The 14,976-nt window shown below is 45.4% G+C and overlaps 1 protein-coding gene across 3 annotated transcripts in view; it reads left to right on the plus strand.

Annotated features, from left to right (window-relative positions):
• The window catches only part of LOC135907253 (mitochondrial outer membrane protein SLC25A46-like), a 47,942-nt gene that overhangs the window by 7,288 nt on the left and 25,678 nt on the right, over positions 1-14,976 (plus strand). Inside the window, exons 8-10 of one of the 3 annotated variants that reach the window (XR_010565947.2) lie at positions 10,456-10,562; positions 12,504-12,545; positions 12,631-12,726. Coding sequence is in view for 2 of the 3 variants with exons in the window: in XM_065438948.2 (XP_065295020.1) it covers positions 10,456-10,562; positions 12,504-12,522 (126 nt within the window). In the remaining variant the exon portion in view is untranslated. The remainder of the gene's footprint in view (positions 1-10,455; positions 10,563-12,503; positions 12,546-12,630; positions 12,727-14,976) is intronic. The other 2 variants (XM_065438948.2, XM_065438947.2) reach the window with 2 other exon arrangements.

Raw genomic sequence — 14,976 nt, forward strand, 5'->3', positions numbered from 1 at the left:
ACCGCCATTGTAGGAAAGTGCATCTTGACATTGGAAAAACAAGCTGCTACAGAGAATCTGATTCCATTACCTTTCGGCAACACTTCGCCAGCAGCTGCAGAGTTTCCCGAACCATAGCAGCACCTCGCCTACACCCACTGCAATCGAGGGCTGTGATGTAGTGCACCATGAAGTAGTAAACAATGTGCAGTGTATTGCGGTTCAATTGAACAGACCTATTGAATGATGAGAACCAGAAAGTGCAATCTTGTTGCAAATATTAAGCAACAATAAAGCAGTGGCAAGTGCAAAACCGTTAAAATTTTTTAGAATTACACAGTTTGCTGTATTTGTGGAGCTATAAGAAAATGACAGTGTTGTTGAAGAACCACAATAAAGGTACTCGTTGCATATTGTTACGAAGAGTTGCGAAGAAATGGTTTTATTTACAGGCGAGGGACGATGATCGTAGCGTGATCGTAGCGCAGCCCGGCGTCTCAAACTCCTCGTTCTCTTCATCTTCTCTTCTCTCTTCTTGTCCGTGCCTTTCGTATCCTTTACGTTTCCCCGCAAGCAGACGAAGCCCGTGGGGCGAGTCAGGATGGACAAGCAGGGTAGAAAGGCTTCAGGCGAGCAATATGAGTCAGCTGAGTTCTGCTTGATTGCCGACCATTGCACAGGAGGCGAGCTATGACGTAAGTGAGTTCGCTCAGTTGGTGCACAACTACAAATGGGCCTGAATATTGTGACAAGAACTTTTGGCACAATCCACGCTTGCGTTGCAGTGTCCAAAGAAGGACCAAGTCGCCTTTTTCCAACGATACTTGTACATGACGGTCGTCGTATCGCTCTTTCGAGCGACTTTGCGAGGCCAGAGTACGAAGACGAGCTATTCGACGGGTTTCTTCGGCGACGCACAATGTCTTCAATACAGAATCGTCACTGTGCAGTACAAAGGGTAAGAAAGTGTCCAGAGGGCTTCGCGGTAACCTTGCATACAGGAGATGAAATGGGCGTAAGTGATGAACGGAAGCACGTCATCCCAGTTCTTATGATTGGAGGAGACTTACATGGCAAGCATGTTAGTCAGCGTTCTGTTTGTCCTTTCAACGAGGCCATTGGTCTGTGGATGATACGGCGTGGAATGACGGAACTGTGAAGTGCACAAACGAAGTAACTCTTCAATGGCATCAGCTGTGAACTGGCGACCACGGTCGCTGATGATGACACGTGGTGGGCCATGACGAAGGACCACGGAACGCAGCAGGAAGACCGCCATGCAAGCAGCAGTGGAAGACGGAATGGCTGCAGTTTCTGCATACCGTGTGAGATGGTCTACACAGACAATTATCCAACGGTATCTTGTTGTTAGATAATGGGAATGGACCCAACAGGTCAATGCCTACTTGCTCGAATGGTGTACTGGGCAGTGTCAATGGCCGAAGGGGACCCGGGGCTCCGGTGGTCGGTCGCTTGTGACGTTGGCACGTTTCACAACTAGCGACATAGCGCTTGGTTGTTTCGTACATCTTGGGCCAGTAAAAGCGCTCCTGCGTGCGGTGCAGCGTTCGTACGAAGCTGAAATGGCCGGATGTCACATCGTCATGCATGGCGCGTAGAACATCTGTGCGGAGACTCGGAGACAACAAGCAGGAAACGCGCTCCATGCCCATAGTAATTAGTTTTGTAGAGCAATTTATCACGAACAGTAAAGCAACCGCTGCCTTTAGAAGTACGGGTGGCGACAAAAAGCGGATCGAGGATAACATCATTTCGTTGTTCTCGCTGAAAGTCTGCCACGTCAGGGAACGTAGAAGTAACAGCAGCGAGACAGTCGTTAAAATTCTCAGCATCGCAGTCGGTAGTCGCCAGAGGAATCCGAGAGAGGCAGTCTGCGTCAGCGTGATGACGGACACTCTTGTACGATACCACAAAGTCGTATTTCTGAAGGCGCAGCGCCCAGCGTGCGAGGCGACCAGAGGGATCACGCAAACCGACCAGCCAGCATAAAGAATGATGGTCGGTGATAATCTTGAATGGTCTACCATAAAGATAACACCGAAACTTTTGTATGGTGAAAACTGCTGCCAGGCATTCCTGTTCCGTAACCGTATAATTGCGTTCAGGTTTGCTCAGGCAACGGCTGGCATATGCGACATGTTCTGCGCCGCTGTGACGTTGTACAAGCACCACTCCTATCTTGATTCTACTAGCATCAGTATGAACTTCAGTCGGGCAAGATGGATCGAAGTGACGCAAGAGATGTGCTGACGTTAGTATAAACTTCAGTTGAGAGAATGATGCGTCACACTCTGGTGTCCAATTGAAGGATGCATTTTGTCGCAAGATACTTGTCAATGGGTAAACGATGTCGGCAAACCGAGGAACAAAACGACAAAAATACGAACATAGGCCAATGAATGAGCGGAGTTCTCGTGCTGACTGCGGTGTTTTGAAGGAGCTCACCGCTTCAATTTTACGAGGATCGGGTCTGACACCATCCTTGTCGACTAAGTGTCCCAGGACCAGTGTTTGACGTTCGCCGAACCGACACTTTTTTTAGTTTAGAACCAGTCCAGCTTTCTCAATGCAGTCGAGAATGAGGCTGAGGCGTTCGTTATGTTCTTCAAACGTGCGGCCAAAGATTACAACATCATCGAGGTAAGACATACATATCTCCCACTTTAGACCACGTAATACTGTGTCCATGAATCTTTCAAAGGTAGCAGGAGCATTGCAAAGGCCAAAAGGCATAACATTAAATTCGAGTAGGCCATCTGAAGTCACGAAAGCAGTCTTTTCCTTGTCGGCAGGGTCCATAGGTATTTGCCAATACCCCGATCGCAAATCAAGTGTTGAGAAGTAAGAAGCAGCGTGTAAGCAATCAATGACGTAATCGATTCGCGGTAGTGGATAGACATCCTTCTTCGTCACTGCGTTTAGATGTTTGTAATCCACGCAGAATCTCCAGGAGCCATCTTTTTTCGGACCAGGATTACTGGGGCTGCCCATGGACTAGACAACTCTTGAACGACACCTTTGTTCATCTCCTTACTTGCTCTGCAATAACTTTGCGCTCGGACGATGACACTTGGTAGGGCTTCTGGTGGATGGGGTGTGCTGAGCCGGTATCTATTCTGTGACGAGCACGGCACGACGGTAAATGAAGGGGTGCATCTCCATGTGTGAAGTCGAATGCAGCCTCATGCCTGGCAAGGACCCGTACTAGTGCTTGCCGTTCCGATGTACTGAGAGCCTTGCTAATCATGCCAAGCATTAGCTCTTCAGAATGGCGATTATCGCAAGGAGAGCAAGCTGTAGAGACGTCTGTAGTTAGTGCCGCTATTGAGCTACATGCGGCTTTATCGAAGAGAGCGATTTTCATACCCTGAGGAAGGACAACCGGCGTGGCGGAACAGTTCAGCGCCCACAATGTAGCGACTCCTTTCGTCATGCACACGACAAAGCAGAGCACAAGTATATCTTTTTTAGCACAGTTTATGCGGAGAGGCCTAACTACAACGTCAACACAGTCAGCATCAACAGTAGTTGCCGAAACACGAACGGGCATCAGGCATCATGATGGTGCAATCACTTCATCAAGAAAACTGAGTGTGTCTGTGTCCCTGTCTTCACCAGCCGAGCTTTGTTCAGAATGTGCTGATGTAAATAACTTGTTCAATGATATTTCGCCACAACCACAGTCCACGGAAGCGCCGCACTGTTCAAGAAAATCGATACCAAGAATAACATTGTGCGAACAACGAGAAAGAACAAGGAATTCCGACACAAACACTTTCCCAGCCAACAAAACACTCGCCGCACAAACACCAAAGGGATGAAGCCACTCGCCGCCTACTCCACGAAAGGTAATACCGTCGTTCCAAGAAAACATAACTTTGTGGCCTAGACGTTTTTTGAAAGCGAGGCTCATCACAGACACAGTTGCCCCAGTATCAACTAACGCCATGGTCGGTATTCCGTCAATCGAGACATTCACTTTGTTTTTGTACATCACAACAGGCAGAGCTATTTCTTGCAAAGACCGTCTGGCGACCACACCTCCATTGGCTGTGGATGCTAGTTTCCCGGCGGTGGTGAGGAAGAACGGCGCCGAGGGGACGGAGAGCGACGGGGACGGCTATTTGGTGGCGTCAAACTCCACTCAGATGCTGGCGAATTGCTGCATCTGGTCTCGTGTGAGAAGTGATCCCTTGGAAGCAAATCGGTCGTCTGCCAGTCATGTGAAGTGCGGGTTCTGGGTGGCGAGAACATCGATGGTGTCCTACGTGATTGACGAGCTTGGCGACAATACCGAGCTACATGGCCTGTGGAACGACACTTGTAGCACACGGGAGGGTCGCGGTTCACAGTGTCTTCCTCGAAACGAATGGTAGACGGCTGCGGGCCTCGTTCTCTTCGCCTTTCGTATCCGCTACAATATTTAACCTGTTCACTGCAGTGGTAACTGATTAATTTAACTCAAATTAATTCTTCTTCACATTATATGCTCTGATCGTCATTGGTTTCATTTGCCAGGAAGCGAGGATCAGGATACTGCCGTCGTAGTAGCCTGAACAGTGCCTTTGTTTGGGTGCAAGTCTCCCATGCATTGGTTTATTTCTAGACTTAAATATGGTATTCGAAACTGTTCAATGCACTATTTTACTCAAGAAGCTAGAAATGTATGGTGTACAAGGAGTGGCTCTAAAACTGTGCAGCACCTATTAAATTGCTACCAATATCTCTCTATTAATTCTTTATTGTCGAATAAATTGATGATAAATCAGAGAGCACGGCAAGGCTCTGTCTTAGAGCCTTTGCGGTTTCTAACTCATGGTAATGATATAACAAAAATACCTGATTGCCCTGATATAGTGATGAACACAGATGATACCAATGTCTTTGTTAGCAGAGTGAAAATGTGGTGTTTAGAAAATAGTGCCAATGTTGGAATTACGAGTAGCATATACCAAATTTGTACCTTCAGGAACTGTCAAAATGGTTACACATGAGCGGCTTCAGCTTGAATACAAAACAAGACTAAATTTATTATTTTTGAACCAGCTGCAACAAAAAATTGCAGTGCTTATTAGCTTAACGTGTGAAGGCTGCTTATTGGAACAGGTCAGTGAACAGAAATTTTTAGGTGTGTGATTTAGAGATGACTTTTCTTGAAAAGCACATTAATAATCTGGCAACTGATCTATCTCGAATTACAGGCAGCATATATAAAATACACAAACTAATACCTGTATGGCTAAAACAAATGTTAGTTCGCTCTTTTATTTCAGAATTAGCTGCATAACCCTTGCATGGGGAACAAGCACGTCACCTATGGAAAGCTAATTCTTCTTTTAAAGAAAATATTGCGTATATTACATTTGAATATGACACTGCAAATGCACGATGTATAAATGCAGCCACACTTTCCAATGTTCAAGATGCCCCAGGTTCATCATTTCAAGTTATAACCAGGGATTTACAAAAATGCCCTCTATGACATGTCTACTCACAGTTCAACCACATAGCCGACTCATCAGCCTAGACGAAGAATGTCAGCTGTACATTTATTCAGCTTTTGCTCTAGACACATACATCATTGTGTGTTCAGTTGCATGCACTGTATATAGGGGGCCAGGGCCAAGTCGGGCAATATATTGCCTTTAGCTATGGCCTTCTCTTAGACTTTGTCTGGGAGTCAAATAATGAGCAGAAAAAAAAAGTGAGGCATTGCATAGATGTTCCAGTGTGTGTATTGATTTTGGCTCCCACTTGTTAGTGCAAATGCCGTTGCAGGGATATGTGCTATGTAATATTGCTTCAGAGGTTGCTATGCATTGTAAATCAAACATGTGGCGTCGAGGCTTTTTAAAGCTAGCAAGCTGTCGATTCTTAAAGGGATCCCAAAAAGATTTTGATTTTGAACAAACATACTGAGTTATGGTAGGTGCTTCCGATCATAAAGCGTTGCATTTAAGCTTTCTGCGTAAAGCGCGTAATTTATTATGAAGTTCAAAAGATGTTCATTGCTTCTGATCACACCGGCGCCGCTTGCCTGAGTTTCCAGCCGCCCCCTCCTAGTTGACATAGTTAGCCCAATTGATGTCAACTGGGCAGCTACAAGCACTTCCGACACACTGCAAGTGTCTGCTTTTGTTGCAGTGTTGTCCGTGTTGACGTGAGCTGTGCGGTTAGTGTTGGTCTCGAGCTTGCTTTTCGCAAGCACAAAGGATCGAATGTTGTGGGTTGTAAATCTAGTAATCGACAACATGTCAAGCTGTGACATCGTGTTTCTCTGCAAGGCAACTTGCAAGCGGAGTGGCTGCAGCGCATTGGGCTGTCGATCCAATCGTGGCCAGCATCTGTGCTCATGTGGCTATCACTTCATGGCGGAGGATTACTACCATAATATAGAGATTTAGCATGTACGATGTTTGGGTAAACACAAGCGCAAGGGAACTGTGCCTGGTCGTTATGCCGGATGAGCAGAGGCACAAACATGAAGAGCCTGCATGGCGCAGCAACCTGGTTCCACAGATCTCCACTAGACAAACACAGAGCTAATATAGCAGTAACCAAGTCTATTCTACTTAGCTGCTGGGGTAAATTTTTGGCAGGAGTGTCATCATGAACATGTTGTCTCTTTAAATGCTTAAAATGTCTTGCACTTCGTTACAGCAATAGTGGCTATGTGTTTGGCTGGTTAAGCTCTGCACCACCAGGTTGCTGCACCGTGCAGGCTGCTCATGTTTATGCTAAAGCCCCTTTGTCACAGTGGTATTGTTATGGAGGGGCTTTATTTTATGCCTCCATCCATCCATCGAAACACCCAGCTCGCTTGTGGATACCGGAATACCAGACATGCTCAGTTATGCGACAGAATGCTCGCTAACTCATGCTGTTCTTATAGCTCTTGCGGGGTATGTACAGCCAGGTGGCTAGTGGAGCCGTTGGAGAGCGTTCGCGCGCAGGCTCCAACACAACTGGGAGTAGACAGCACGACATCACATCATGACGTAGCGAACGAGTTGAGGAAAAAAAAAAACATGTCTAACGAGGAGGGTAACTTGTAATCGTCTGTAGCTCTCTTAATATGAGACACTTCACTTAAATTTTAGCACGAATTATTTACTGTAGCTGCCCCCTACCTGTCTACAAAATTTATCGAAGCCATTTCAGGGACACTTTGAAAATCAAGTTTTTGTATGAGGCAGTAAATTTGATAGTGCTGCCACATGATGAGTGGCCCAGCATATGTGAGAAAATAAACTACAAGGACGACAACTTGTTCTCAGCATTGTGTGCCCATGCACTCTCTTCTCATAGGTTTTAATGCAAAAGCCCTGAAAGTGGCTGATACCACAGTATTTTTTGAAAAATCTCTAGCCCTATAAACTGGCTCAAACATTCTGTATATGAGGTCACGGGAAAGGTGCTTCCTGATGAAGCTGCCTACAGGCAGCCACACATAGTCTTGCAAGGAGCTACATATGGCTGGCAAGTTGTGGTTCTCCGTCCCTGTGTTAAGCTATGGTACCCGAGTATTGCAAGAGTTTAACATAAAAGATAACATGCAGCAGCCCTGATCACTTTGAATAACTAAAGCAGCAGATAACCTGCACTCAGATGGAAATTGTGAATTGTGTAGCACTATGTGGCATTTTTGAATATCTGTACTTGTTGAATGAGTACTTCTGACCTCCATCAAAGCACATTCTCTGTGAAAAAAGAGGGAACTCAAGCCTACTGTGTAAAGATAATAGCCAAGTCATAAGAGGAAGCTTTAGGCCAGGGGCTCCTATCTAAATACCTATCCCATGCATTTAGATAGGAGAAATTGTTTTATGCGAAGCATATCACGAGAGCTCAACCCAGCTCCTCAGGCGCGGCGGTGTCGCCTTCAATGACCTTTGACCCCATGCCATACCACGTGACACCGTGACGTCACGACAGGGGAGAAACGAGGCTCCAACTCGCGCCGTCGCTCAACTCTCGCAAGATGGGCTGGGTGGGAATCGAACCAGGGTCTCCGGAGTGTGAGACGGAGACGCTACCACTGAGCCACGAGTACGATGCTTCAAAGCGGTACAAAAGCGCCTCTAGTGAATGCGGTGTTGCCTTAGAAACGAGCTGTTTCTAAGGCTCAGGCGTGCGTCGCTTGCTCAGGCGCACATTTCGTTGCCGCGCCGAACGCTGCGTTGCTCGACGCTCACCGCGTCCAATGCGGGGCGCGTAGTCGCTGGCGGGTCGACGGGAACGCTGTCGCGTTCCACTCTTGAAGGCGAAGCAGAGTAACGCATGAGTTGTTTCTTCGTCTAGCCGAACCAAATATAGCCAAGCAACAGCAGTTCACCAGGCTAAACAGTGGTTCAACAATTAAAATAAAGGCTAGTATGCTTCGCATCCTGGGCTTAACCTTAGCTAAGCCACAGCCATCTTTTTCTCGGCATCTAGTGCACCAAATTTCATGAGGTTTGTTGCATTTAAAAGCACAAGTTAAAATGTAGTGACTATTGGCTGCAAATTCTTTATTTAAGTCAAAAACTTTTTAATAAAAATTGGCAAAAATCGAAAATTTTTGGAATACTATATACAATGAAGTTTACAGCTCTGTAACACAACAATGAAAAACGATATCGCAGTTTTGTAAAATCGCACCTAATAGTACAAAATTCGTTTTATACATGGCTCTCAGAAAAACCACTACTATGTAAGTACTGTTACGTTTGACCGGCGGGGGCTGGCGATCTTCGGGGAAGCAACCGTCAGAAAGGCGCCACCATGTCTGCTGTGAGGGCTCGCTTTGAAAGGACGGCAATACGTCAGTTCCCAGCCCATCGGCGCAACCATGGCTGTGGTGGCGGCTCGTTTTGTAAGGAGGACAATGCGCCGAGTCAACAGGACATCGGCGCCACTGTGGCTGCGGCGGCGGAGCACGTATCGTTAGTGTGTGCGCCGTTCCCGGCACGGTCTGTTTGGAGCAGGGGAGCTGCTGGAAGATATTTTGTGGTGCCATATCATGCAGCTTAGAAGTTGTCAGTCAATGGACAGACGCGGCGGCTGCTGTCTGCAGAGTCGACTCTGGGATCAAGAGACGCCTGCTGGGGGCAGCACCGTGTCTGTGAGAACCCACTCACCTTAGTGCGGTCAGTGCAACCTGTGCGGAAGTGAGTGGGTAAACCCTCCCCCTCAAAGGCAGGTCGGCTGCAATGACTTTGGATGCTCCGTTTGGTCGAACAGCCATTTTCCTTCAGTTAGGGATCTAGGGAGGACAGAGTGTTTATAAGCAGCTATGTTGTGGCTGCTGAGTGTGTTTCCTCTTTCAGTCATGTTAGACTGATGAACTGTAACGTTGTAATGTAGGTACTCTAAATAAATCACGTATTCCTTGTTCTCTATGAGAACAAGTCTCTCCCTTCAACAATGTCCTCAGCGTCGATAAGTTGGACGATGGCATGGGCCAGCTACCATCTATTTCATGCCTGGCCCCAACCATTAGAGTAGAACTTTTGTAAAGCCCTTGTGAACAATGTAAGAAATTCACGCAAGATATAAATTGACCTATCACATTTATCCGCTTTCGATGCTCTCACGGATGCAGTTTACAGACCTGCGATATTTGTTTCTGGTGCAGAGCTACGAATTTGTAAACTTCATTCTTTTACTTTTTCGAACTTTTGAATTTAAAAAAATTTTTTTGAAATGATTCAGGTCCTAAATCAAAATTCTGCTAGCAACAGTCACTAGAATTTAACTTTCTCTTTCAAAAGCAACAAATTTCATCAAAATTGGCCCTGTGGTTATCTCATCAAAGCGTTTTTGCGTTTTATATGTATTGGAATACGCGGTATCGGAGTTGGGCCCGAGCTAAAGCTTACTCTTAATTGAGCTCATGGAGAGCACTAGAAGTTTACGAGAGACTGCATGTGTGGCTGATTTTCCATGGGCACGCTAGATGATACTACAGTCTCTTTGTTGCTGCAAGTGAAAAAAATAAATTATACTTCACAAATTTGCCATGACTTCAGAAGTTCTGCATTTGGCGAATTTTGTACTGGGACTAGTGGTCCAAATTGTTTTTCGATTTAACAATGCTGTTGAGCTGAACATTTGCTGAAGCACCTACATGGTCCTTCAAAAGGCTGCGTCTTTTATTTATCTTTGATATTCACTGTAAAACCTACTAAGCAAATGTGACTTACCCTTACCTTTACACTAAACATGCTTTTGGTGCACATGCATGAATAAATAGAGCAATTGGTTGACTCTAATCGGTGGCCACATCTGGGTTATGCTGTTGGCCAAAGTAGAAGCAACAGACCTCGAATCATGTGAGCCCAGAGCTTTTGCAGCTCTTATAAGCTGTTCATTACTGTTGTGCATTTATGCTAAGTCAGCAACATTGGGTCTGTTTTTTACGAATGCTTGAGCAGTGTACACACAATTATCAAACCGAAACTTTTGTGGTTGCAGGAACTACCGTCAGAAGGTGCCTCATTTCTCCAAGAAATGGTAGCATCACTCATTGGTTCACTTGTGGCAGATGTGCTGCTCTTCCCTTTTGAAACTGTTCTCCACAGGTGAGCAGCAGCTGCTTCCACTTTCTCATTTCAAGTTATTGGTGTCTCTAAAAGACCAAACAATAAATTATTTTGAGGCTTTTGAATCACCAATCTGATATGCCTGGGTAGAGTAACCAGCTTGACTTTCTGCATCATCAAACCTGTGCAGTCATGTGGGTGGAGTCGTCGAATTTGCCATAAGTAGAGGCCCAATACGTACACAGCAAAAGCACACATAAAGATGCTTGGGATGAACAGGCGCTGCTCTGTTTTGCAGGTGTGGGTGTCTCTGGAGGCGTCTGCACTTGCAATCAGGCCAGCGATTTCTGTGCTGCCGTACAGCTGAATTCTCAATCCGACTCCATGCACATTGGCTTAGAAGCTGCTACTGTGGTTGTAGTAGATGAACAATATGCACCGAGTGAAGTGGCACAAATAGTAGGTTGTTTGATGCAACACAGAATGGGCCTCAAAAGCTTTTTTTTTTTTTTTGCTGACGTTATGATCTAGCCACGAGATGAAAAAGCCTAGTGAGTATGTGACCATGTTAAACTGTTGCAAATGAAATGCTTAATTTCTTTACCTGCCATGGCAGCCAAGGGTATCCTGCTGCTGAGCACAAGGTTGTAGGCTTGATTACTCGTCGCATTCCAGTGGAGCAAAATGCCAAAACATTTGTGCACCATAATTTTGGTGCAGGTTAAATGAACGCCAGGTCAGAATTAAGCCAGAGGCCCCCAGACTACATCATCTCTTGTGGACCACAAGCTGGTTTGGAACATTATCGTATTTACTTGTGTAAAGGCTGCACATTCTTTTTCTTTTCTTTCAGATTTTTTTACTGGATGCAGCCCTTGCATGAGGCTGGCTTATAGCTATACTCACCGAAGCCACAAACGGCACGCATACTTATGCAAAATAACGTAACCACTGACAGCTGACCATAAACACATTTATGGTCGCTGACAAATTTTTCAAACTTGAGAAAATGTCTAAATAATTGGCAATCCAGAAAAAAAAAAAAAAATTGATGTGGTGGTAAAGCTGATTTCATTGTTTTTTGGAGTGCCAGTGCAGCATAAAATTCATTTACAGATTCTCGCTCAGTGTTGTGCTACACTGAAATAAAAATTGACATTTCATGACAGCCGATCGAGGCTGTAGGTACATTTTGTGTTCAGCCATTGCGCAGCCCGGCGTGCGTCACAGGTAGTCGTGAAACATAAATACTGCACATGTGGCGTTGAGTCCGCGACATTGTTAGTTTTGGCCAAGCTGCTCAAAATTAGTTGGGAGTTCTTTATTGGCTTTATACCTGTGTGGGCAAGCTTACACTATTACATCCAGTAAATGCACACGTGAACTTGGTAAGGGTTTGCGGTACGTGCCGGCTGATCACCCGTGGACCCAAACTTCTCAACACATACATGGCTGTCAGTCTAACCCAGTGCATGTGATCTCATGCCCGATGGCTGATATAGTCTGCTGGTACAAAATTTTTAATGGCAAATTTCCCACAATGACTTGCCTCCAACAACACCTGCCAGCTAGGCCTAACCATGCAGCACCACTTCATCGGTGTCATCTGCCAAAATTGTGGTTCGGTGCTGAGTGAGGGATGTGGTGATGTTAATGCCATCGCCAGAAAGGCAACTACAGTCAACGACTGATTTTCTGGACGCCCAATTTTTCAGACACCTTCTTGACACCGCCACAATAACCCATAGAGTCAGTGTATGGGGAACATGCAATGAACTGGTGGCGCCGCAGTGCGGAAGCAAGTAAAAGCATCTTGTATGCTTAGTGAAGCAGCAGGCCCATGAGTTGAGCCGTGTCAGGTTGTCAGTGGAGCTTTGCAATGTCGCGTATGAATTTCTGCATTGTAAACTGTGCTAATAGCTACAGGATCTGCCCACTTGGAACTAAGTTTTTCAGTTTTCCGGCCCGACCATGTTTCAGAGACAAGTGGGAAGGCTGAATTCGCAGTGTATGCTGTGTGAAGTAAGTAATCGTGGACATCTACAAACTGCATGCTATCGCTAGTTCGCTGTGAATTTACGCTCCATACAGGTTAATATTTTTACAGTCAAGACGGAACCGAATGGCAGCCGGCAAAGTGGTCACGAGTCTGCAGTCTACATTTTGTAGGCGGAAAACCATTGGCGGATCCAGCTTCTCCCTCGTACGCTCCTGTTCTTCCATTGACCTACCACAAAACTGCACGCATGTTTTTAGGCATAGACCATTGACTACATATGGGTACCCTAGTGCAAACTGACAAATTGACAGGTACATAAGAAGAGGCATCAGTCAGTTGGGTGCAATTCAGGAAAAAGATACGCTACATGCTACGTATCAGCAGACTGCACAGTTCATAAAGGCGAACAGTAAGGAAGGAGCCCCGGAAGCATGGCACAATGCATCAGGGACTGCGTGAATTTTCGCATTTACTCCACCACTACTGCTTTGGTCCCTTGACAGCTCTGCGCATAAAAGTGAAGACGTGCCACACTTGTGTTGTGCTACGTGATGGCTTAGATACCATGTGCAAAGCTGGCACCTAACGTTAACGCTATAGTAATCGTGTGCTAAGAAATATTGGCGTAGTTTCAGTTGCTACACAGCCAGATGCGTGTCGAGTCCGTTTAGCAGGTACAGATGACACTTCATGGCGCCAGACCGAGACCAAAACAGAAAATCAGAAACAGCATGCTTCACCTTTATTACTCAAGCACTCAAGCCGCCCGAGCAACTTTCACAAACAACTAAACTACAGCACAGAAAGCTTCGCACAACTGCTGCGGCATCATTAATTGCAGCACCGTTTGGAGATTGTACGTTTTGCTTGCACCTATTGCACTCGGTTGTCAGATACCTTTAAGATCTGTTACACCACATGTCGGACGCAAGTGTCATCGTTTACTCGGTAATAAGCAGAAAAAATAAGAATGCAACTAACCTGGATGGTGACTGCGTGTGCTTCCAGGTTTACATTGGCCTGTGGCACGCATCGCCCTTTCAGAACATTCAGTTGCACGTCCGCGCTTTCTTCTGTCACGTTGAAAACATGATGGCTTCAGTATAATTTTTGTCCTTTCTCGTCGTTTGAGGCCCTAAAACATACTACACTCTTGAAACCTACTCGTTTTATCACACCTGTCGCCATTGCACACATGCACTTTTATGCAATGCCGGCGTAGCAGATGGAGAGACAGCAGTTCGTAGCACGCAGGTGGAAACTGAAGTGGCCATTTGTGGTACTGACGCACTGAATTGTGAAGTGAAGCATACTGTTGTAGTTCTGTTACATAATACTGGAGGGCGCCACAGGTGACCCTTGGTTGTATATATTCTGGCGACTAATCGAATAAAGAAACCTTAGTTTGGCTGACATTGTTGTGCTAACTTGGGCTGAAGCCTGCTCGCCTGTGCCAGTCGTAGGTACAATAGATGGCCACATGAGTCAACAGGATGACTTGAATAAATTTGAAGATGAGCTTTTTTAGGCTTTAGCACAGCTCAGAAAGAGCAAAAAGGAAGGTGGAAGGGGTAATGAAAAGGAACGGAAAACAGAGTGAGCACAAACTTCCAACTGGTGGTTTATTTTGCGACACAGAAGGCTACTTATTTTATTTTATTTATTTGAACATACTGCTATCCTCACATTTGAGGCTGTTGCAGGAAAGGGGCAGGATACATATTCAACAGAACACAGATCAAGTAGGTGCGGACATAGATAATTTTGGGTGATCAAGGCAGTACATATGCACTCTATATTCATTATACAATTTCTATAAAAGGAGTGGGGAAAAATAGTAGTAAACGCCATGTTGGAAGGTTTAGCACACAGAAGAAGAACAAAGAAAGAAAATGTAAATATATTGGATGTGCAATGCGCAAGAGACAAGATTCAGCAGGTATCTATATCAGGGCAGAATACAAGACACTGAGAAGTGAATCGGAATGCCATTGTACGACGCAGCTCACCTATGTGCAGATCGCAGCTACAGAGCATTGTTTGATAACTTGGCGATAAAAGTTTCGAGTGATGTGCAGGTGACAACGTCATCAGGTAACATGTCCCATTCACGGATTGCATTTGGAAAAAAAGGAGTACCTGAGTATGTCGTTGTGAAATCTGTATTCTGTTAAGTGCTTGGTGTGTTTCGTTTGAGAAGTATGTCTATCTGTCCGTAGTAAGTAGTCACTCGCATTGATTTTCATACTGCCATTAAGAAGGAAAAGAAACTTATGATAAAGTAGTCGAGCTCGATTTTGTATAGTGGGAAGTTCAGCTTGCCTTAATAGTTCTGTGGGGGAGTCAAGACGGCGATACTTATTAAAAATAAATCTAATCAGTTTTCTTTGTATGCTCTCCAGTTTTGCTCTATACTGTTTACGGAAGGGAAACCAATATACTATTCCATAATCC

The sequence above is a fragment of the Dermacentor albipictus genome, chromosome 1 (genome assembly GCF_038994185.2).
Source record: "Dermacentor albipictus isolate Rhodes 1998 colony chromosome 1, USDA_Dalb.pri_finalv2, whole genome shotgun sequence".
In the NCBI taxonomy this organism is placed as follows: Eukaryota; Metazoa; Arthropoda; class Arachnida; order Ixodida; family Ixodidae; genus Dermacentor; species Dermacentor albipictus.